The sequence below is a fragment of the Procambarus clarkii genome, chromosome 1 (genome assembly GCF_040958095.1).
Source record: "Procambarus clarkii isolate CNS0578487 chromosome 1, FALCON_Pclarkii_2.0, whole genome shotgun sequence".
NCBI lineage: Eukaryota > Metazoa > Arthropoda > Malacostraca > Decapoda > Cambaridae > Procambarus > Procambarus clarkii.
The window spans coordinates 29,535,706-29,560,905 of record NC_091150.1 but is presented as its reverse complement, the minus strand read 5'-3'; the positions used below and the strand labels follow the sequence as shown (position 1 = coordinate 29,560,905).

General features: G+C 46.9%; 2 protein-coding genes across 2 annotated transcripts in view; both read right to left on the bottom strand.

Moving 5' to 3' along the window:
- Positions 1-25,200, bottom strand: part of LOC123749334 (alpha-actinin, sarcomeric) — a 289,268-nt gene that overhangs the window by 94,285 nt on the left and 169,783 nt on the right. The window contains 1 exon segment of the mRNA XM_069324159.1: positions 9,186-9,290. Within this exon segment, the coding sequence (XP_069180260.1) occupies positions 9,186-9,290 (105 nt within the window).
- LOC138358239 (alpha-actinin, sarcomeric-like) lies at positions 1,236-1,865 on the bottom strand. Its single transcript, XM_069315963.1, has 2 exons — positions 1,708-1,865; positions 1,236-1,399 (listed from the first exon to the last, which is right to left on the bottom strand). The coding sequence occupies exons 1-2, from the start codon at positions 1,859-1,861 to the stop codon at positions 1,251-1,253; spliced, it is 303 nt and encodes a 100-aa protein (XP_069172064.1). The 5' UTR covers positions 1,862-1,865; the 3' UTR covers positions 1,236-1,250.

The following is a 25,200-nucleotide window of genomic DNA, read 5'->3' as shown; positions in this document are numbered from 1 at the left end:
AGAACTTGTTATAGATCTACCACAACCCCCCACTGCTCAGGTATATTCCTTCTCAGTGTTTCCAAGTGTTTCGCAAATGTTACTAACCTTTTGCACACCTGTAAATGTGTGGTAATACGAGGAAACATATGTCATGACAGCTCGTTCGTCCGGCACACCTTCTGATATGTCTGTAATGTACATAGTTAGTAAGACACACACCTTCACTAGCAGAAGCTTTAATACTTCTTAATTAGTTCAGCAACAAGGCACACGCTTTAAAAGTAAGGTTAAAGGACAATGACAACATAGAAAATCAAAATACTAAACTAAGGTATATCCGGCATTTTCTGCATCCGAGTGGTGTGTAAGCGAATTGCTGTGGAGCGGACGTAAGTCATGAAAATGATGGTTAAAGGATACTAATTGCTGTACTTTGAGAGAGCATCAACAAAAGTGAATAAAGAAACCTCATGCACAGGCATCAATACAGGCAATGATAGTAGTGTTTACTGAACATAACAAGAGCACTAGGCCAAAATATTAAAGGCTCAGTTTTTATACAACAAAATGGCACGTGAAGAGTTTCTCTACGATCATTGCTGAAATTTGTGTGGACAAACAATAGTGACTATCTCATGCATGTTATCAAATGTTACTATTTGGGCTAAAACAGATCAGAAATAAATTCTAAAACAGTTACATATTATTTATGTTATAAAGAATAAATGTGGACCATTACACAAGCTAGAGGCTATGCAGTCACTGGGGCATATCTCCAGCACTTGATTTAACATTCTAAACAGCCAGTCAGCACACATGTTGTTCCAGCCTTTACTTTGGTTGCTTCTGCAGCTGCTGCACTTTGACTGCTCAATGCTGCTGTAACTACTGCAGTGTTAGTCAAAGAAAAAAATCTATATCTCAGGCAGATCCAGAATATAACAAACCACCTACATTTCTTTGTTAGGAAAATTATTAATGCTTCATTTACTGGAGGAATGCAATACAGATGCTTTGTAATATATACAGGAGATAAACTGTGCTTAGACTGAGTCTGCCAAGACATCTGAAACTTTTTATGTTTAGCATGAAAGTGATATCAACAAATACAGACAAGTGAACAAATTACTTAGTATGCCAAATATCTAAAGTGTCATTATCGTCTCAAGCTGGAGGCCTCAAGACAGATGCCAAGCTGCATTACATTTGTTGATAAGCATTTCATGCTTGAACTTTAATATGGACAAAAATGCTGGGAGAGCAGGGGTCTAGTATCCTGGGTGAGGGTGGCGCGCCACTGGGCCCATGCTCGTGTGGGACCATGTGTTTACCTGCTGGGCCCCCTGGAAGGCATGGTAGTAGCAAGACACGTAGGTCATGATGGCGCGCTCATCAGCTTTGGGGGTATTCACCAGATCTGAAAACACCCCCATTGTATTTATTACTACATCACTACTGTCATGTGTTTAAGGGTAGTATCAGCACGTCAACTGGGATCCTTCATTAACTTCCGATGTTAGTTCAGCCAGTTAATTATTAAAGAAGAGACATCTGAAAGAAGAGCATCAGCTGGCTGTCTGCACTGTAGAATTATCTAGTGCAAAAGTTGTGAATTGTAAAATTAATGATGATAATAAAAAGACACCATTAAATATACTAATATATTAATGAAAAAGATTCTATATATTGGTAACAACCTAATACTGCTGATGGTAAAGCACTTACCATCTGGGTCCAACATCCTAGGGATGTCGAGATGCTTCTCAGCAATGTCGAAGGCAAGGTTAAGGTTGTGGAGGGGATCATCCTTGGACAGCTGAAGAGTAGTCCAGCAGGTCGGGCCTGTGACGGTGGATGAGGGCACAGAATGCAAGACCATCCTGAAGGGAAAGTAAGTGTCAGTAAGGAAAAGGCATGGGAAAACAAATTTTGGGAATATTTTTTTATAAAGATATCAAATTTATTTACTAGATAACTTACTCTGTATGGTACAATTTAAAATGATAGCATATTAATGCAATAGTAAATTTATGGCATATTAATGCAATATAAAGAGGATTACTATTATGTGAAGATCATATAAATAAACAAGTGGCGATGAGTCAGCAATAACGTAACTAAATTATGTTGACCAGACCACACACTAGAAGGGTGAAGGGACGACGACGTTTCTGTCCGTCCTGGACCATTCTCAAGTCGATTGTGAGAATGGTCCGACTCAAGGCAATCGGCTTGAGAATGGTCCAGGATGGACCGAACGTCGTCGTCCCTTCACCGTCTAGTGTGTGGTCTGGTCAACAATCAATAAATAAACAAATTTGAAACCCTTGAAGGACCGTATGGAAGTTCTGCACGTTGACATTCTTGTAGGGGGCAGTCTTGCGCTGGCACCACAGCAGGAGACCTTCCTTTGCAGTCATCTCCTCTACGCTGATGTCCTGGATGGCGAACCTCAGAATAATTGTCCAAATCATACCTAACGTCATCTTAAGGTTGCCATCAACAATTTCTGCAACAATAATGTTTAATGTGTTTACATAACAGCATTAAATCATATTAACCGTTAATAATTTACATAAGTTCATGCTGCAACTTTCTTAATATTATTATTTTTTTTTTTTTTGAGTACTACTGTATAATGTTATAAAGAATAAATGTGGACCATTACATAAGCTAGAGGCTATACTGTGAAAAATTATGGCAAGTGATACAAACACACACTTTACACCATTTTTAGGCTTGATAATAAATTACAAATTAAGTTTTAAGGTAAAGTTACCAGTCTTCAAAAAACAAGTTTTAAGCAAAAGTTTATATTGTGAATAAAAAGAAGAGGAAACCATTTTATAAAATAACACTAGAATTTACCCGAGGGCCACTAACGCTAGAAGCCTCAATGAGAACAGGAAGCGGTGGCTTGTCGTAGGTACCCCCATTTGCCTTGATTGTCCTTTTTTCAGTTGGATTTGAAATCCAACTAGAAAAATTTTAATTCATGGGAATTATTCATTTTAATTTCTTTATAATATAACTTTAAATTCAATTTAAAGAATGGATAATTGTACCATTAACCTCTCTGATTTCTTGGAGGATTCACAACTTTAGGGTTGCTGTAATGGGCATGGCATATCCTCCTCTCACTTGATCCACAAAGGCATTTTGCAACTCTCTCTCCTCTTTGGACGTGCCTTTTTGGCCAGGAGTAATCCCATTCCTATATGCAGGTAACATGATGCTAGTGGGTGCCCTTAATAAAGGTGCAAAATTGTCTAATGGAGACATGATACAATCTTTCATATATTGTTCCAGGCTCCAGGGGCCTTACAATTAGCCACATCAAGAGCCATGTGATGGAACTTCTTCAAGAAGCAATTGGTGGCCCTCTCCTCCATCCTGTTCCACCAGCAACCTGCTAGTCCTCATCACATCCCACAAGTGCCTTGGCATGTTTCTGCAGCCTAACTGTAACGTAGACACCTCACATTGAGTAATATAGTGTACTGAGTTACCTCAGGGAGGAAGGATGCCAGCAGGTGAACATTTATGAAGCACATTATATTGTCGTTCCAAGCTGTTGCTCCAAGGAGCTTGTTGCTAGACAACAGGCAAAAAGAAGCTTGTTGGACTAAGCATCTCAAGTCAAACCAGGCCTTCAGGCCTGGGTTGGAGAGAAGAACGAACTCTCAAAACCTTATCCAGGTACAATTCAAGTACATCTCCAGGGTTGTCCTGGGGTGCATTCCATGATTCACTGATGTGTTTCAATGATGGCTTTGTCAGTGTTAAGTTCCACTTTGGGAGTTGGGCTTAAGGCTCAGCAAGTACTCTCAACCCTCTGAAACTACCTCTTCCATCATGCAGCGCTGTGTATTGCATTCTGGGGATCTTATCATCCACCCAGAGTCCTCCTTTTTACACAGTCAAGGGGGCCTGCCTCCTGCATGTCTGCAGTAGCTTGATGCCTGGAGATTACTCCTTTGTATGTCTTCTCTTACACCAGGACCACTCCCTCCTATTCTGCACCAGCACTCTTGATTTGTATGTGGTTTCTTTGCAATGTTCACAAATGGCTCTTTCACAATCCTCTCCACTGTAAACTTCACAGCAGTTTAATTTGGCCCCATATCCCTTTGTTAGAATTGGTGTGTGTCGCATGATGATACCAGCCTGGCTGAGGAATCATTCACGATCTGGATAGACCCTCAATTTCCTTAATTTCACCACTTCATTGTACAATTCTATCTGTGCTGACTCCAAGTCAGAATGCCACTTTATGTCTTACTCCTCATATCATCATTTGATTCAGGAAGATTTCTTCCAGTGGGTTGCATCACACCTTGGTGTCTTGGGTAATGAAATGGCTGATGTGGCACCTTCATGGACTCTCACTCAGGGTTGAACTTGCATCCCTGCATTTTTAGACGGTGAAGGGTCATGTGGTCTTCCATCATGCATGTACCACAAATTGGAAGGCAGAACTTGAGGCTCCTTATTCAGGGCACATTCCTGGCACTGGACCTAGGGCCTGCCTCCACACTACCTAGATACCAAACATCCATAACCAATGCACAAAAATATTATTCTTAGTGTTATCTAAAAGTATAGAAATGAATGGAGATAATAATACAGATGGTTAAACTTGCAAAATACTCTTACAATGGGTCCTTTACCATCTGGAGATTAGTGCAAAAGGTGTCCAAACACTTGGATGTGTGAGGAAGCCTTGAATGGTGAATTTTTTTTTACTATCTATATAGCCGCTATATAGTCATAATTGGTTGGTGCTTTTCCCTAGATAATTCCCCTATATAGCCATTGCAAGTATATTCCATTTCTGTATCAATATACACATAGATCAACATCTTTCTGATTTATTTCATAACATTTGCAATAAACCTAATATTTTTTGTTATGAAAGAAAAAGCCAATAACCTGGGTCCTTAAGTATGTCTGTGATCCCTAAGTATCACCTTCTTGCATTCATTTGTTCACCACCTCCACACCTTTAGTAAATTTGTTGTCTGTTTTGTGATGGTTTGCCTGAAATTCTTTGCATAATATGTGGCTCATAGATTGTGTAGCTCCTGTTCATACATTTGTACATTACTCTGTGTTCTTTGTGCACACATTCTTTGAATAAACACTGAATTGAAACAAAAATTGAAACCTTTTTAAGTGTCTAGAGACCAGCCAATTTTCAATAATGAAAATATAATTGTATTTACAGAATATCTGGTAAAAATACAAGGAATTAATAGCTGACAATGCAAATTCTGCCAGGTATACCATTATGAACCTAAGCCTTTCAAAGTTAACACACACACTTGCAATTAACACGCACCTTCAGCACCAATAGATACCAGCTTTACCCCCTGCTGGCAATGAAGTCAAGAGCCTTGGTTCAGCATTGGCAATCTTGTGGAACCTCATCTTGCCTCGGTCGGGTTTTGGGAGGGTCTCACCAGAGATGACCTGCAACACAACACTCATCAATAGCCCCCACCGATCATTATACATTCCATATCAACACTACTCTGAAATCAATTATAATGTCTATGAATAATATTTATATTGCATTGGTTTATTCAACTGAGGTAGAACACTCTTTGCCCACTCACACTCTACCCAAGTGTACACAAGCCAATTGTTAACAAAGAAACACCCATACAATGTGTGTGGTGGAGGCAGACTCCACACACATTTTCAAATGTAAATATGATAAAAGCCAAATAGACTCGGGAATCTGCACACCAATTGACTGACAGTTGAGAGGCAGGACCAAAGAGAAGCTCAACCCCCGCAAGCACAACTGAGTACAAGTCAGTCAGGGAGGGGAGGGTGGGCCCCCTACTCCACATGTTAAGTTATGGGATCCCTTTCCCTAAAACACAAACAAAAACACACATTCCACTTCAACTGATATTTCAGACATTTTTATGTATAAAAATCTGTGCAGATAATATATATGGAAAAGGCAAACATAGTTCCAATCTACAGAATTGGGAGAAGAGAAGACCCTCTAAATTATAGCCTCATATCATTGACAAACATGATAATCAATACACTAGAAAAAATTATTAAAACCAAATGGGCAGAATACCTGGTGAGTTGTGATACAATAAGACACAGTTTGGCTTTCAAATAGGAAGATATTGTTTAACACATCTAAGTTTTTATGATGGAGCCTGGTGCAGAGTGCATGGGCATGCTGTCTAGGGCTACTTCAAAGTTCAGTGGGGTTAGGGTGACATCTGATATATGGTTCAATTTTGATGTAACATTCATGAAGAATTTATTTGGATCATTGATCTTCAATGCTTTCAGGGGTTACTGAAAACAGAACTGCACTGAAGCCTCCTACCCCCACCTAATTATCAAATTCTTTAGTCACAAAACAAAACGATCTACGGTTACCGGAAGGAATATAGAACTGTATAAACATGTTTGCAGATGATGCTAAGCTACCAGGGAACATAAGTGACTTCAACTATTGCATGCCCTTCAAGATGACCTGCACGATGTCATGCCCTTCAAGATGACCTACACGAAATAAGTGTATGGAGCAACATGGGGGGAAATAGAAATCATTGTGAATAAATGACATGTTATGGAATGTGCAATATGAGATAAAATGCCACACACAACCTACAAATTATGTGGGAAGGCATTAAAGAACTCTGACTATCTATGGGGTGGTTCTGGACAGTAGACTGTCCACCAGAAGAAAGCATAAAGACAATGCGCGAGGAGCATATGCCCACACTTTCCAACTTCAGAATCATTTTTTAATACATGGATGGTGAAATACCTGTAGCAATTATATTAATTAAGCATAATATAATTGCTCCAAAAACTCAGAAGTTCAGTGCAGATAATTACAAGTGCCTGTTAATTCCACATTACAAGAAGTCCTACACTAATCGAAGACTAAACCACACATCAGAAGATGAGAAGACGACGACGTTTTGGTCTGCCCTGGACCATTAACAAGTCGATTGTGATGTAAGCAAGTGGTGGTGGTTGTTTTAGATTCAGCTACTTAGATTTGGCTATGGTGAGCCCATAATGTGAGCAAAGGAGGCACGGGGCATTAAGTAAGGCAAGAGAGAGGTGAGGAGGAATAAATTCCTAGAGGAAGGCAAGAGCAAGGCAAATAGTACGAATGGGATGGGTGTAATAAAGGAGTACAAGAAGGGGGTAATAATGAGTATAAGAATTAGAACGAAGGAATAAGAGAAAAAAGAAAAAAGGATGGGTAGGCTTTTGTTAGGTCACGTTTGTTAGAAAGGTTAGAGCATTTGAGTCTGTAACTGTGAAAGGTAAGAGTCAACATCAACAAAGCCAGACTCGGGTTCATGTTGTATCAGAACCGATTCGACAAGACGACGTCTGTGTAGAGTAGAGGCAGGAAAGATTATTTTAGAAGACCAATCAATAGGATGATTAGAACCCCTAACATGACAGAAGAGTGCATTGTTTGTGTCTGCAGACTTAACACTTCTTCTAAGTTTCTTATGTCTGTCATTTAGTGTACGGCCAGTTTCCACAAAGTACTGAAGAGGGAAAGACGAACAGGAAATAAGAGTATACACCAGAAGCATTAGAAGCAGGAGCAGCAGTGTGAACCAGATTACTATGAAAAGTGTTAGTTTGTCAAAAGGCAAGCTTATTATGTCAAGATAACGAAGGGTATTAGTGAGTTTTTTGAGTTCAGATATTTAGGGAAGCAGAGCACAGTCGTACTAGTGTTTGAACATGTTTGGGATGAACGAAATTTCATTTAGCCGTGGGGTTTTGCGACAAAACCGGGCTGCCTTAAATTTTGACTGGGCCGTGAGGTCACTGAGCCCCGAAATCACCTCAAGGTAACCTTAAGGTAAGGTAGCTTGAGAATAGGCACAGTTGATAAAATGTAAGGGGTAACCAAGGCAGAGGAAGATTTGTAAATACTGTAAACTGAAATTTCCGAATCAATAAACTGAGGGTCACCGATAAGCATGGAGTTAGAGATGAGAACACTATTCTTAACAGAAGGAGGATGGTAGGAAAAGAAGTGAATGTACATACCACTATGAATGGGTTTGCGGTAGACAGAGAAAAGAAACTGAACAGAGCTGTGAATATGAACGTCAAGAAAAGGAAAGAGGGAATTAATTAGATTTCCATTTAACTTTGAAATGGATAGAAGGAGCCAGATTGTTAAGAGAGGAGAGGAAGGCTGGAAAAGACTAAGGTCATGAGGCCATAAAGCAACAAGTCATCAACATAGCGAAGCCAGAGAGAGGGACAAGTATCAATAGTGGGAAGAAGAACGGTTTCGAAATATTCCATGTACAGAATGGGTAAGAACGGGTGAGAGGAGAACCCATAGCAACACCAAAACTTTGAGAAGTATTTTCCGTGAAAGAAGGAGTTTGAGTCAACACAAAGTCTAACGAGTTCTAGGAAAAATGTCAGTTGGGAGCGGGAAATGAAGTTCCTCAGTTGCCTTATGATTAAGGAAAGAGATCATCATCAAGGGAAACATTAGTAAACAGAGTTGACATCAAAACTAAGCATCTTACAGGAGGGCTGCAGGCGCAGTCTATGAAGTCCTGAGAATGACGAAAGTGAGCAGGACTAAAAGCACAAAGATAAGGAGTCAGAGTTTTAGCAAGCCAGGAGGCAAGAGGATAGCTGACAGAGCCCCTTGAAGAAATGATAGGACAAAGAGGAATACCAGATTTTTGAGTTTTAGGTAGACCATAGAAATAAGGAAGAGGAAGGGCAAATGACAAAGAAATGTTTTATTAGATCTACATTTAGGTTGTAGCAACTATATTAACAAGTAATATACTTGCTCCATATCCTCATTAGCTTAAGCACAGATAATGAGATGGGTCTGTTAATTCTACATAACCTTTCTCCAAGTGTTCCACATTCCTAGATGCTCTACACTAATTCTTGGCCTGCTAATTACAATTCTCAAGTGTACAACTAATTACAGTTAATAACTCTTCCCAACCTGATAGATGATAGTCAGTTTGGCAAGGTCAGATGGAAGCTTATAATATAAGCTGTCGACAGCACATCATCATCACAGACAGTTACAGCCCCACTAATCTCTGTCTTATCACCAAACATGTAAACATATGTTACAAGGTAATCAATCAAACAACCAACCAATTAATCAATCAACCAATCAATCACTCACACACACTCACCTCGAGGAGCAACATAAGTTTGAGGCCATTGCGGAATTCTTCCTCGATGCTCTCGATGAGGGTGCCCGCCTTCCGGAGGTGGGAGTTGCACCAGGCAGTAAATGTCTGTGGGAGAGAAACATTACATCAGCATACTCCACAATATAACCACAACAACATCAATATATAAATAAATATTAAGACAGCTAAGAAAGCAAACCCGCATTCCTGAACTCCTCAAATCCATCATCGTCCTGTAGGTCAATCTTTTCAAGGACAAGAACTTTCCACACTAGAGATGCTATACCGATGATGATACTTTTCAAGACGCTAGTGCTCTCTAGAGTGGAATACTGCTGCACAATGACAGCCCCTTTCAAAGCTGGAGAAATTGCTGACCTGGAGAGCATGCAGAGATCCTTTACTGCTAGAATCCACTCAGTAAAACATCTAAACTATTGGGACCGACTAAAGAGCCTAAATCTGTATTCTCTTGAGCGCAGGTGGGAGAGATACATAATAATTTACACATGGAAAATAGTAGAAGGGCTGGTCCTAAACCTGCACACAGAAATAAGAGCACATGAGACCAGAAGGCATGGCAGGATGTGCAGAATACCCCCGTTGAAGAGCAGAGGTGCAACAGATACTCTGAGAGAGAACTCAGTCAACATCAGAAGCCCGAGACTGTTCAACATGCTTCCACTACACATAAGGGGCATAACTGGCTGACCCCTCACAGTGTTCAAGAGAGAATTGGATAAACACCTCCAAAGGACACCTGATCAACCAGGCAGTAATTCATACGCCAGGCTGCGGGCAGCCGCGTCCAACAGCCTGGTTGACCGGCTCCATTACGAGGAGGCCTGGGCGATGACTGGGCCGCGGGGAGGCTAAGCCCCGAAACCAACACAAGGTAAGGTAGTGAGTGCGCCTGACAAGTTCAGGGTCACAAGATCGACTCCATTAAACACTCAATATTTATCATTGTCACACTAATTCAATTTTGTTGAACTCATGATAAAATTAGCAATAGCCACAAAAATAATACAAAATTAATACAGTGCTGGCTTAAAGACTTCTGGACACGTTTCCTGATGCCTGTATTAGTGTAGCAGTAAATAGGTACCCGGGAGTTAAGCAACTGTTGTGGGTCGCATCTGGTTGATACCTGGTTGATACCTGCTTGATGGGGTTCTGGGAGTTGTTCTACTCCCCAAGCCCGGCCCGAGGCCAGGCTCGACTTGAGAGTTTGGTTCACCAGGCTGTTGCTTTGTAACAACCTAGCTGTTGTAGGCATGACCCAGAATGTTCGAGAAACGATGGGTATGGACCTGACCCCAAGCACATGGTCGCACCCCCTGGGGCGGTGGCGGTGAAAATAATTGGCGCCTTTGTTCACAGTTTCGTACAATAAATTATGTTACAGAATTCACTTATTTAGAGAAATTAGTCTTCATTCAAATTGTATAAGATTCCTGTTTATAGTATCAAGAATATCTTGAGTGTTAGAAGAATGAGTTAAGTCACCATCAGTGACGTCACGAGCCGAGACTAGACTGGGCGGCGGAGTGACCTGAGGTTCACAGGTTATCAGAGTTTCCACGTCCACTATTTCTCAAAGGTCAAATAGCCATTTTGTAATCGGGAATAGCCCTTCCCCAAGATGCTTGTGTAATTAACTTCAGTTAAAATAATTCAACCAATCTGAATCAGTCAGTACAACAGAGATGAGTTGTTTAACTTAAGCCTTGCTAGCAACTTGGTAAACTCGGCGGAAGGACACAGATCTGGGCGTCTGGGTAGAGAAGCATGTGGGAAGGAGAGTGTGGGATCCGGAGCAACACAGGGAAGGTGTCCACTCCACCTCTTCCCAAGACCTTAGCACTAATATCTAGCTGGTCGCCAAAAAGGTAGAGTTGCTGTAAGAGTTGTTATAGGGAATAAGTCAACTCATTGCCAATAAGGTCAGGGCGTGATAAGTTTAGGGAGTGCATTGATTTAGATTTTGTTTAGTTTTTGAATAAACCATTTAGCTATTAAATTGTCTTTTGTATTAATTTCCATTTTATGTAATTTATATGTATATTGTCCAGCACCACGTGGGTAGCTCAGAGGCTGAGTCGAGTTGGGCGCCGATTCTAACACTGAATCAGAATTCATTATTCCCTTTGATTGTTAATTAATTCCACACTTACGGATATCCAAGTCATATCCCAAGTTGCCCTTGTGGATTTGTTCATTTGATGCATCACATTAGTGTGATCTCTGTGTGTGATCCAAGTCACATATTACTAGTGGGGATCAAGCCCCAAAGTTTATTGATTAGCATGATCGATCCAGACCTCGGTCATTGCTCAGTGTTACTGGTCTGGTAGTGGCAGCGCAAGGCGATCCTAGGGTTTTGCTAGAAGTCGGTTTCCACGTCATAAGGTTGTAGAATCTTAAGTCGGTCAATCGTCTTAAGACCACGTAGCGTGGGGTCGGCTCAAGTAAAAGTTTTGGGGTCCCTTGGTAGAGAGTTTAATAAAGTAGAATACGGGGTAGAGAGACCGAAATACGATACGAATACCCACCCCCGTGTTACAATAGTGGCAGCGGTGGGATGGGTATTCGTATCATATTTCGGTCTCTCTACCCCTGTATTCTACTTTATGCCGGAGCAACCGTTGACATCTTCAAGAGAAAACTAGATAGTTTTATCCAAGGAGTGCCAGACCAACCGGGCTGTGTTGAATATGTGGGCCTGCGGGCTGCTCCGACAACAGCCTGGTGGACCAAGCTCTCACAACTCAAGCCTGGCCTTGGGCCGGGCTTGGGGAGTAGAACTCCCAGAAACCCCATCAAGCAGGTATCGTCCTGGACAGAGAATATTCAAAAGTTGGGAATATTATTTAATGAATTATAAATTGTTGCTTTAAAAAAATATTTCACTAATGGCGCAGCACTGTGTATAACACGAGGGACAGATGCACATGGGTTGACCAGTGTTGGATGGGTCCACTTGGGGTGGGGCAGCTATAGCACTTTACGTAGGCCGCCAGGAGGAAAAAAACTCACAGTATTTTTGAAGGAAACTTCAGCCTGTGCACATTAAAAGTTTATATGCATCAAAATTCAAATTACCTTTCTTTGGATGGTGGGATACAAGTACAAAAATTGCATTTGTATTACTTGTATAGCTGCATTTCTGCAACTAGCCTAGATTATATGAAAGGTTAACGAGTTGACATGAAAGTATGTGATTATCTGACACGATGGTTAGACATGAGGAGCACGAGACCAGTAGCCTGCACCGGCACACTTGGGCTGCATCACCACCATACCCTCAAGAACACTCAAGTGGATGAAGCAGTTGTCAAGCTCCAGGTACGTCATAACCGGCAGGACTGAAGGACATAAATACTGGATATATTATAATGCACTGTATGAGATCATGACGCAGTTCCTGCTCACAGAGCAGTACATAACATATGAAGTGCTCAGCATTAGAGTGGTCACCTACAGCCACCTGCCAGAGGTAACAGTAGCCCAGTCTCATCCTGGCAATTACTATGTCTCGCTGACCTTCTGTGCTCTCCATATATGTAGCTATTAAATCTAAACTCAAAATTTTGTATACTAGTGTTTTCAGGTCTTTGAGAGTGCAATTAATCTCCTATCAGACCTGACTGTTTAGAGCAATATAGTCTTAACAATAGGGATACCAAGGTCTAACTCAACCTCATCATTTTTGCACGGTAATTTGGTTATGTCTGTCTCTCATTATGATGAGTTATATTTGGCATACAGCATTTTTTTTATTAATACAAGAGGTACATCTGCATTAGTGCAGCTACCCTAGACTATATGAAGTGGAGTACAGTGTGTCAAAAAAGCTAACCAGGTGATGCTAAAAAATCCCCATCACACAGGATGGTTAGTCATACCGTGATGGTTAGACTGCATGTGACAGGCAGACTCCGGATGCATTTTGAGGATATCATCAACACAAGAGTGAATAAGGTAGCAGTGGTAATAAAAGTCCCCATCTCGCAGGATGGTTAGTCATACAGAGCCATGTGTTTAGTAGCTTGCACTGGCAAATTTTGGGTACACTGTGAGAATATCTTCAAGAATACAAGAGTGAATAAAGTAATTACAAAGCTCCAGGTACCTCATGCCAACTGGTCTGAAAGGTCTAATAACTGGGCATTCGGTGATGTAGTGTGGGGGATCGTGCCGCAGTTCATACTCACAGAGTTTGCAACTGGAGTGCTTAGGATTGGGAGATCCGTCACCTGCAGCCACCTGCCACAGGTAACAGTAACCCAACCTGATCCTTGTAACCACTGTGTCGCACAGTCTGGTGGACGTTTTGCGATGCCCATAGATATAGGTTTCAGATCTGAACAAATCATAGCTTTTTATACTAGTACTTTCAGGTCGTTGGGAGTCAGTAATTTCTTTCCTATCAGACCTGAGTGTTTGGACCAATACAGTTTTGACAGCAGAGATGGGGATACCTAGATCTAATTCAACTTCATCTTTGTTGTACGCTAATTTGGCTGCAATGTCTGACTCATTATGATGGGTTATATTTATGTGTGAAGGTATCCATACAAAGGAGATTCGAGACCCTTTATTCTGTGCAGCAATTAGGTCATTTATAATTGGTAGTATGAGGTTCTTGCTGTCGATCTTCCAGGAAAAGTTTTCAATTGCTTGAAGAGCAGATTTCGAATCACAAAATATTATTCCTCCTCCAATGTTTTTTAATGTACTGGTAGCTAGTTGTAATGCTCCTAGTTCTACTTGTGTGGAGGTCAGCCAGTTGTTTAACCTGACACTGACAGTCTTTGTGCAAATATTATTTCTATAAAACCTACATGCTGCTCCAGTCTGTCCAGTAGAAGATTGGACTGAGTCCGTCGGTGTAGACACAGTGCTCGTGAGATCTTAAATTCTCGATGGAGGAGGCAATTGTTTCGAGTGTGACAGCTTTGGGAAGAGCAAGATTCTCATTATCTTTCTTGGTGACAGGTGTGTATGATACTTTAATGGTGGAGTACAGATAAAGAGGAATATCAGAGACAGGTAGAGTGCACTTAAAAGGAATGTTGAGTTTAATGAGATAGTAGGCATTGTTGCTCAGCCATTTATCATAAAAGGAGTGAGTTGATATGTCGCACCAGTCAATAGGGTGTTAACAGCACTAAATAATTTGTCTCTGAGCAATGCAGGAGATGTAGGGTCTCTCATGAGTTTAAGGCAAAAGATAGTGTTGACTTGCATGATTCTCTCTAGAATGGTTGGAAGCTTCAGTTCTTCCCTCATGTTGATGATTCTTGTGCATCTTGGGGCACCAAGAATTATCCTCATGGCTTCATTCTGTACTACTTCAAGTTTGTCCAACACAGAGGAGGGGAAGTTAATTAAGTGCAAAGCATTATAATCAACGAGGGATCTAACAAACATCATATAGAATAGTCTAGCATATTTAATATTGATACAAATATTCTTACCAGTAAGTATTTTCAGTGATTTTAGTCTTATTTTAACCTACGTGTAGCACATTCTCCTTCCTGGGAAACTCTACGGAATTAACCCATATTTAATTTGTTCAACACAAGAACACAGGTAACTGAAGCAGGCCTATTGGCCCATACGAGGCAGCTCCTATTCATAACCACCCAATAAGAAGGGGATAGTAATAGGAATAAGAAGGGGATAGTAATAGGAATAAGAAGGGGATAGTAATAGGAATAAGAAGGGGATAGTAATAGAATAAGACGGGGATAGTAATAGGAAAAAGTATGGGGGTCGTAAGTGAAAACAATGGAAAAAAAGGAAAGAGAAAGATAAATGGAAGGGTAAGCTTATGTCCTTGCACCGCTGCTTTTCCTTATTCTCATATCAGATATAGACAAAAGTACAAGTCACAGTTTCGAATCATCCTTTGCAGATGACACAAAAATCAGTATGAAAATTACCTCGGCTGAAGACATTGAAAAACTTCAAAGCTGATATTAATAAAGTTTTCGACTGGGCATCAGAAAATAACATGATGTTTAACAGTGATAAATTCCAGGTACTCAGGTATGGTAAAATGAGGACCTTAAACATAATACAGGGTACAAAACACAATCAAATGTGCCTATAGTAGGAAAACAGCATGTAAAGGATTTGGGAATAATGATGTTTGACGACCTAACGTTTTAGGGAGCATAACCAAGCAAATATTGCGTCAGCCAGAAAAATGATAGGATGAATTACGAGAACTTTCAAATCCAGGGATCCCATCACAATGGTTGTACTCTTCAAGTCACTTGTGTTGTCCCGTTTTGAGTACTGCTCAGTACTCACTTCCCCTATCAGAGCAGGAGAGAGTGCTGAAATAGAGGGAATACAGAGAACATATACGGCACACACAGACGCGATAATGCACTTAAATTATTGGGATCGTCTCAAAGCTCTCCAAATGTACTCACTAGAAAGAAGACGAGAGAGATATCAAATAATATACACGTGGAAGATACTGGAGGGCCAGGTACTAAATCTACACAGTAAAATAACAACGTACTGGAGTGAACGATATGGAAGAAAATGCAGAACAGAACCAGTGAAGAGCAGGGGTGCCATAGGCACAATCAGAGAACATTGTATAAACATCAGAGGTCCGCGGATGTTCATCACCCTCCCAGCGAGCATAAGAAATATTGCCGGAACAACCGTTGACATCTTCAAGAGGAAACTAGATTGTTTCCTCCAAGGAGTGCCGGACCAACCGGGCTGTGGTGGGTATGTGGGCCTGCGGGCCGCTCCAAGCAACAGCCTGGTGGACCAAACTCTCACAAGTCAAGCCTGGCCTCGGGCCGGGCTTGGGGAGTAGAAGAACTCCCAGAACCCCATCAACCAGGTAACAACCAAGTGAGTGTCTGGGGGAGGAGGTGGTAGTGAGTGTCTGGGGGGAGGTGGTAGTGAGTGTCTGGGGGGAGGTGGTAGTGGCTGTCTGGGGGAGGAGGTGGTAGTGGCTGTCTGGGGGAGGAGGTGGTAGTGAGCTGTCTGGGGGAGGAGGTGGTAGTGAGCTGTCTGGGGGAGGAGGTGGTAGTGAGTGTCTGGGGGGGGAAGGTGGTAGTGAGCTGTCTGGGGGAGGAGGTGGTAGTGAGAGTCTGGGGGAGGAAGGTGGTAGTGAGTGTCTGGGGGAGGAGGTGGTAGTGAGTGTCTGGGGGAGGAGGTGGTAGTGAGTGTCTGGGGGAGGAGGTGGTAGTGAGTGTCTGGGGAGGAGGTGGTAGTGAGTGTCTGGGGAGGAGGTGGTAGTGAGTGTCTGGGGAGGAGGTGGTAGTGAGTGTCTGGGGGGGAGGTGTAGTGAGTGTCTGGGGGGGAGGTGGTAGTGACTGTCTAGGGGGGGGAGGTGGTAGTGACTGTCTGGGGGGGGGAGGTGGTAGTGACTGTCTGGGGGGGGGAGGTGGTAGTGACTGTCTGGGGAGGAGGTGGTAGTGAGTGTCTGGGGGGGAGGTGGTACGTGAGTGTCTGGGGAGGAGGTGGTAGTGAGTGTCTGGGGGGGAGGTGGTAGTGAGTGTCTGGGAGGAGGTGGTAGTGAGTGTCTGGGGGAGGAGGTGGTAGTGAGTGTCTGGGGGGAGGTGGTAGTGTCTGGGGAGGAGGTGGTAGTGAGTGTCTGGGGGGGAGGTGGTAGTGAGTGTCTGGGGAGGGAGGTGGTAGTGAGTGTCTGGGGGGGGAGGTGGTAGTGAGTGTCTGGGGGGGAGGTGGTAGTGAGTGTCTGGGGGGGAGGTGGTAGTGAGTGTCTGGGGGGAGGTGGTAGTGAGTGTCTGGGGGGGAGGTGGTAGTGAGTGTCTGGGGGGGAGGTGGTAGTGAGTGTCTGGGGGGAGGTGGTAGTGAGTGTCTGGGGGGGAGGTGGTAGTGAGTGTCTGGGGGGAGGTGGTAGTGAGTGTCTTGGGGAGGAGGTGGTAGTGAGTGTCTGGGGGGGAGGTGGTAGTGAGTGTCTGGGGAGGAGGTGGTAGTGAGTGTCTGGGGGGGAGGTGGTAGTGAGTGTCTGGGGGGGAGGTGGTAGTGAGTGTCTGGGGGGGAGGTGGTAGGTGAGTGTCTGGGATGGGGAGGTGGTAGTGAGTGTCTGGGAGGGGGGAGGTGGTAGTGACTGTCTGGGAGGGGGAGGTGGTAGTGACTGTCTGGGAGGGGGAGGTGGTAGTGACTGTCTGGGGGGGAGGTGGTAGTGACTGTCTGGGAGGGGAGGTGGTAGTGACTGTCTGGGGGGAGGTGGTAGTGACTGTCTGGGGGGGGGAAGTGGTAGTGACTGTCTGGGGGGGGAAGGTGGTAGTGACTGTCTGGGGGAGGTGGTAGTGGATTTCTGGGGGGGAGGTAGTAGTGAGTGTCTGGGGTGGAAGGTGGTAGTGAGTGTCTGGGGGGGAGGTGGTAGTGACTGTCTGGGGGGGAGGTGGTAGTGACTGTCTGGGGGGGGGAGGGTGGTAGTGACTGTCTGGGGAGGAGGTGGTAGTGAGCTGTCTGGGGGGGAGGTGGTAGTGAGTGTCTGGGGGAGTGTGGTAGTGACTGTCTGGGGGGGAGGTGGTAGTGAGTGTCTGGGGGGAGGTGGTAGTGAGTGTCTGGGGGGAGGTGGTAGTGTCTGGGGAGGAGGTGGAGTCAGTGTCTGGGGGGGAGGTGGTAGTGAGTGTCTTGGGAGGAGGTGGTAGTGAGTGTCTGGGGGGGAGGTGGTAGTGAGTGTCTGGGTGAGGAGGTGGTAGTGGAGTGTCTGGGGAGGAAGGTGGTAGTGAGTGTCTGGGGGAGGTGGTAGTGACTGTCTAGGGGGGGGAGGTGGTAGTGAGTGTCTGGGGGGGGAGGTGGTAGTGAGTGTCTGGGGAGGAGGTGGTAGTGAGTGTCTGGGGGGAGGTGGTAGTGAGTGTCTGGGGGAGGAGGTGGTAGTGAGTGTCTGGGGGGGAGGTGGTAGTGAGTGTCTGGGGGGGAGGTGGTAGTGTCTGGGGAGGAGGTGGTAGTGAGTGTCTGGGGGGGAGGTGGTAGTGAGTGTCTGGGGAGGAGGTGGTAGTGAGTGTCTGGGGAGGAGGTGGTAGTGAGTGTCTGGGGGGGAGGTGGTAGTGAGTGTCTGGGGGGGAGGTGGTAGTGAGTGTCTGGAGGGAGGTGGTAGTGAGTGTCGGGGGGGAGGTGGTAGTGAGTGTCTGGGGGGGAGGTGGTAGTGTCTGGGGAGGAGGTGGTAGTGAGTGTCTGGGGGGGAGGTGGTAGTGAGTGTCTTGGGAGGAGGTGGTAGTGAGTGTCTGGGGGAGAGGTGGTAGTGAGTGTCTGGGGGGGAGGTGGTAGTGAGTGTCTGGGGGGGAGGTGGTAGTGAGTGTCTGGGAGGGGGAGGTGGTAGTGAGTGTCTGGGAGGGGGAGGTGGTAGTGAGTGTCTGGGAGGGGAGGTGGTAGTGAGTGTCTGGAGGGGGAGGTGGTAGTGACTGTCTGGGAGGGGGAGGTGGTAGTGACTGTCTGGGGGGGAGGTGGTAGTGACTGTCTGGGAGGGAGGTGGTAGTGACTGTCTGGGGGGGAGGTGGTAGTGACTGTCTGGGGGGGAGGTGGTAGTGACTGTCTGGGGGGGGAAGGTGGTAGTGACTGTCTGGGGGGAGGTGGTAGTGAGTGTCTGGGGGGGAGGTGGTAGTGAGTGTCTGGGGGGAAGGTGGTAGTGAGTGTCTGGGGGGAGGTGGTAGTGACTGTCTGGGGGGGAGGTGGTAGTGACTGTCTGGGGGGGGAGGGTGGTAGTGACTGTCTGGGGAGGAGGTGGTAGTGAGTGTCTGGGGGGGAGGTGGTAGTGAGTGTCTGGGGAGGAGGTGGTAGTGAGTGTCTGGGGGGGAGGTGGTAGTGAGTGTCTGGGGGGGAGGTGGTAGTGTCTGGGGAGGAGGTGGTAGTGAGTGTCTGGGGGGGAGGTGGTAGTGTCTGGGGGGGAGGTGGTAGTGAGTGTCTTGGGAGGAGGTGGTAGTGAGTGTCTGGGGGGGAGGTGGTAGTGAGTGTCTGGGGAGGAGGTGGTAGTGAGTGTCTGGGGGGAGGTGTAGTGACTGTCTGGGGGGGGAGGTGGTAGTGACTGTCTATTTGGGGGGAGGTGGTAGTGACTGTCTGGGGGGGGGAGGTGGTAGTGACTGTCTGGGGGGGAGGTGGTAGTGACTGTCTGGGGGGGAGGTGGTAGTGACTGTCTGGGGGGGAGGTGGTAGTGACTGTCTGGGGGGGAGGTGGTAGTGACTGTCTGGGGGGAGGTGGTAGTGACTGTCTGGGGGGAGGTGGTAGTGACTGTCTGGGGGGGGGAGGTGGTAGTGACTGTCTGGGGGGGAGGTGGTAGTGACTGTCTGGGGGGGAGGTGGTAGTGACTGACTGGGGAGGGAGGTGGTAGTGACTGTCTGGGGGGGGAGGTGGTAGTGACTGTCTGGGGGGGGAGGTGGTAGTGACTGTCTGGGGGGGGGAGGTGGTAGTGACTGTCTGGGGGGGGAGGTGGTAGTGACTGTCTGGGGGGGAGGTGGTAGTGACTGTCTGGGGGGGAGGTGGTAGTGACTGTCTGGGGGGGGAGGTGGTAGTGACTGTCTGGGGGGGAGGTGGTAGTGACTGTCTGGGGGGAGGTGGTAGTGACTGTCTGGGGGGGAGGTGGTAGTGACTGTCTGGGGGGAGGTGGTAGTGACTGTCTGGGGGGGGAGGTGGTAGTGACTGTCTGGGGGGGGAGGTGGTAGTGACTGTCTGGGGGGGAGGTGGTAGTGACTGTCTGGGGGGGAGGTGGTAGTGACTGTCTGGGGGGGAGGTGGTAGTGACTGTCTGGGGGGGAGGTGGTAGTGACTGTCTGGGGGGGAGGTGGTAGTGACTGTCTGGGGGGGAGGTGGTAGTGACTGTCTGGGGGGGATGGTGGTAGTGACTGTCTTGGGGGGGAGGTGGTAGTGACTGTCTGGGGGGGAGGTGGTAGTGACTGTCTGGGGGGAGGTGTAGTGACTGACTGGGGAGGAGGTGGTAGTGACTGACTGGGGAGAGTGGTAGTGACTGTCTGGGGGGGGACGGTGGTAGTGACTGGGGGAGGAGGTGGTAGTGACTGTCTGGGGGGAGGTGGTAGTGATAGTGTCTGGGGGGGGGAGGTGGTAGTGAGTGTCTGGGGGGGAGGTGGTAGTGACTGTCTGGGGGGGGAGGTGGTAGTGACTGTCTGGGGGGGAGGTGGTAGTGACTGTCTGGGGGGGAGGTGGTTAGTGAGTGTCTGGGGAGGAGTTGGGTAGTGAGGTCTGGGGGGAGGTGGTAGTGACTGTCTGGGGGGGAGGTGGTAGTGACTGTCTGGGGGGGAGGTGGTAGTGACTGTCTGGGGGGGGAGGTGGTAGTGACTGTCTGGGGGGGGAGGTGGTAGTGAGTGTCTGGGGGGAGGTGGTAGTGACTGTTCTGGGGGGGAGGTGGTAGTGACTGTCTGGGGGGGGAGGTGGTAGTGACTGTCTGGGGGGGAGGTGGTTAGTGACTGTCTGGGGGGGAGGTGGTAGTGAGTGTCTGGGGGGGAGGTGGTAGTGAGTGTCTGGGGGGGAGGTGGTAGTGACTGTCTGGGGGGGAGGTGGTAGTGACTGTCTGGGGGGGAGGTGGTAGTGACTGTCTGGGGGGGGAGGTGGTAGTGACCTGTCTGGGGGGGAGGTGGTAGTGACTGTCTGGGGGGGATGGTGGTAGTGACTGTCTGGGGGGGAGGTGGTAGTGACTGTCTGGGGGGGGGAGGTGGTAGTGACTGTCTGGGGGGGAGGTGGTAGTGACTGTCTGGGGGGGAGGTGGTAGTGACTGTCTGGGGGGAGGTGGTAGTGGACTGACTGGGGAGGTGGTAGTGACTGTCTGGGGGGGGAGGTGGTAGTGACTGTCTGGGGGGGGAGGTGGTAGTGACTGTCTGGGGGAGGGGAGGTGGTAGTGACTGTCTGGGGGGGAGGTTGGTAGTGACTGTCTGGGGGGGGAGGGTGGTAGTGACTGTCTGGGGGGGGAGGTGGTAGTGACTGTCTGGGGGGGGAGGTGGTAGTGACTGTCTGGGGGGGGAGGGTGGTAGTGACTGTCTGGGGGGGAGGTGGTAGTGACTGTCTGGGGGGGGAGGTGGTAGTGACTGTCTGGGGGGAGGTGGTAGTGACTGTCTGGGGGGGAGGTGGTAGTGACTGTCTGGGGGGGAGGTGGTAGTGACTGTCTGGGGGGGGAAGGTGGTAGTGACTGTCTGGGGGGGAGGTGGTAGTGACTGTCTGGGGGGGAGGTGGTAGTGACTGTCTGGGGGGGGAGGTGGTAGTGACTGTCTGGGGGGAGGTGGTAGTGACTGTCTGGGGGGGAGGTGGTAGTGACTGTCTGGGGGGGAGGTGGTAGTGACTGTCGGGGGGAGGGTAGGGGTAGTAGACTGTCTGGGGGGGAGGTGGTAGTGACTGTCTGGGGGGGGAGGTGGTAGTGACTGTCTGGGGGGGGAGGTGGTAGTGACTGTCTGGGGGGGGGGAGGTGGTAGTGACTGTCTGGGGGGAGGTGGTAGTGACTGTCTGGGGGGGGAGGTGGTAGTGACTGTCTGGGGGGGGAGGTGGTAGTGACTGTCTGGGGGGGAGGTGGTAGTGACTGTCTGGGGGGGGAGGTGGTAGTGACTGTCTGGGGGGGAGGTGGTAGTGACTGTCTGGTGGGGGAAGGTGGTAGTGACTGTCTGGGGGGGGAGGTGGTAGTGACTGTCTGGGGGGGGAGGTGGTCGTGACTGTCTGGGGGGGGGAGGTGGTAGTGACTGTCTGGGGGGGGGAGGTGTAGTGACTGTCTGGGGGGGAGGTGGTAGTGACTGTCTGGGGGAGGGGAGGTGGTAGTGACTGTCTGGGGGGGGGAGGTGGTAGTGACTGTCTGGGGGGGAGGTGGTAGTGACTGTCTGGGGGGGGAGGTGGTAGTGACTGTCTGGGGGGGGGAGGTGGTAGTGACTGTCTGGGGGGAGGTGGTAGTGACTGTCTGGGGGGGGAGGTGGTAGTGACTGTCTGGGGGGGGAGGTGGTAGTGACTGTCTGGGGGGGGGAGGTGGTAGTGACTGTCTGGGGGGGGAGGTGGTAGTGACTGTCTGGTGGGGAGGTGGTAGTGACTGTCTGGGGGGGAGGTGGTAGTGACTGTCTGGGGGGAGGTGGTAGTGACTGTCTGGGGGGGGAGGTGGTAGTGACTGTCTGGGGGGGGGAGGTGGTAGTGACTGTCTGGGGGGGGGAGGTGGTAGTGACTGTCTGGGGGGGGAGGTGGTAGTGACTGTCTGGGGGAGAGGGAGGTGGTTAGTGACTGTCTGGGGGGGGAGGTGGTAGTGACTGTCTGGGGGGGGGAGGTGGTAGTGACTGTCTGGGGGGGGGAGGTGGTAGTGACTGTTTGGGGGGGGAGGTGGGTAGTGACTGTCTGGGGGAGAGAGGAGGTGGTAGTATCTGGGGGGAGAGGTGGTAGTGGTCGTGGAGGGGGTGGCGGGGCGTGGAGGTTACCTTACCTTGAGGTGTTTTGGGGGCTTAGCATCCCAGCGCCCGCCAAACACACACCGAAACTACGACGTTGGTACAACGTTCGAACAAGTTTTATCCCCTCCTAACCAGTTATAACAACCAATATAGCAAGTTGTAACAACGTTCTAATACGTCATAAACACGTTAAGCCAAGATGTAACAACTTTATTACAAGTTGTAACAAGCAGAAAATAGAGACAGTTACGGTTTGTGTTTCCAGGGCGGCCCGGTCGTCGACCAGGTCTCGTTGATGGACTGGTCAACCAGGCTGTTGGACGCGGCTGCTCGCAGTCTGACGTATGAATCATAGCCTGGTTGATCAGGTATCCTTTGGAGGTGTTTGTCAAGTTCTCTCTTGAACACTGTGAGGGGTCGGCCAGTTATGCCCCTTATGTGTAGTGGAAGCGTGTTGAACAGTCTGATGTTGGTGGCTCTGATGTTGATAGAGTTCTCTCTCAGAGTACTTGTTGCACCTCTGCTCTTCAACGGGGGTATTCTGCACATCCTGCCATGCCTCCTGGTCTCATGTGATGTTATTTCTGTGTGCAGGTTTGGGACCAGCCCCTCTACTATTTTTCATGTGTAAATTATTATGTATCTCTCCCGCCTGCGCTCAAGGGAGTACAAATTTAGGCTCTTTAGTCGGTCCCAGTAATTTGGATGTTTTACTGAGTGGATTCTAGCAGTAAAGGATCTCTGCACACTCTCCAGGTCAGCAATTTCTCCAGCTTTGAAAGGGGCTGTCATTGTGCAGCAGTACTCCACTCTAGAGAGCACTAGCGTTTTGAAGAGTATCATCATCGGTATAGCATCTCTAGTGTGAAAGTTTCTTCTTATCCAACCTGTCATTTTTCTTGCAGTTGTGACGGCTACTTTATTGTGTTCTTTAAAGGTAAGGTCTTCCGACGTGAGTACACCCAAATCCTTTACATTGCCTTTCGTTCTATGTTATGATTTGACTGAGTTTTGTGCGTGGTTTCCATTTTTATATTTTATTTTTTTCCGTAGCGCATGAGCTGGAACTTATCTTCGTTACACACACCAAATTATTTTCTGTAACCCATAGAAAGACCTGATTTACATAAAATTGGAGGTTTGCCGTGTCCTCTGTGTTGCCTACTCTCATGAAGATCCTAGTGTCATCTGCTAAGGATGACACAGTACTATAGGTTGTGTTCTGGTCTATGTCCGATATGAGGATGAGAAAAAGTACTGGAGCAAGCACAGTACCCTGGAGGACTGAGCTCTTCAAGGTTGATGGCCCGAATTTTATTTGGTTGACTATTACACATTGTATTCTGATAGTCAGGAAATTGTAGATCCATCCGCCTATTTTTCCGGTAATTCTTTTTGAACTCATTTTATGTGCAATAACACCATGGTCACATTTGTCGAAGGTTTTTGCGAAATCTGTGTAAATTACATCAGCGTTTTGTTTGTCTTCCATAGCATCTAATGCCATATCATAGTGGTCCAGCAACTGTGACAGGCAAGAGCGCTCTGTTCTGAAACCATGTTGTCCGGGGTTATGGAGATGCTGTGATTCCATGTATTTTGTGATCTTACTTCTTAGCACTCTCTCAAAGATTTTTATGATGTGCGATGTTAGTACTATCGGTCTGTAATTTTTTGCCTCTGCCTTTTTTCCTCCTTTATGGAGTGGTGCTATCTCTGCTGTTTTTAGTATGTCTGGGATAACGCCAGTATCTTGGCTTTGTCTCCAAAGAATGAGAAGGACCTGTGATAGTGGTTTTTTACAGTTCTTTATGAATATAGAGTTCCAAGAATCCGGGCCAGGTGCAGAGTGCATAGGCATACTGTTTATGGCTTTCTTCAAAATCAAGTGGGGATAGGGTGACATCTGATATATGATTTGATGTTGGTATCATATCCATGAAAAATTCATTTGGGTTATCAATCTTTTAGTGCGTTTAATGGTTCGCTGAAAACAGAGTCGTACTGCTTCCTCAGTAACTCGCTCATTTCTTTGTTGTCATCGGTGAAAGTTCCATCTCCGTTTTGCAGGGTGGTTGTTGTTGTTAAAGATTCGCTACCTGGAACAATGTTCCAAGTAACACGGGCTATGGTGAGCCCGTAGTTTTTGCAGGGGCCCGATACTAGATGTGTTTTTTTTATCTTGATTTTGCATAGGAGAAAAACATTTCTAATTTCTCTATTTCACTGATGGCCTTTTGCGCTCTCTGCCTCTCTTTTGTATTGTATGATTCTTGTAGCTTTAGTTCAATTCTTTCTATTTCTCTACCTAACCTTCTTCGCCGTTCTTAAGATAGGGTGCGACTCAAGTTGTTCCGCGATTAGTTTTCTTCGCCTATAGTGGGAACGACGTTCCCGTTTCAGTCTGCATATCTTGCAGTCTGCGTATCTTCCTCTTTTATCTTAGAGGTATGCGGTTTGAGCATATTTCTAGTGCTACTGAGCTTATTTCTGTCTAGTCTTAGTTTATTTGCTCCCAGTTATCTGTTTATTATTTAGTTGAATTTACTGAAATCTCCTCCACCTGGGAATCGGGACTGGTTTTTGAAGGTCTATTCCCAATACTTGTCAGAACTTCAATTAAGTTGTGATCTGCGTAACAGG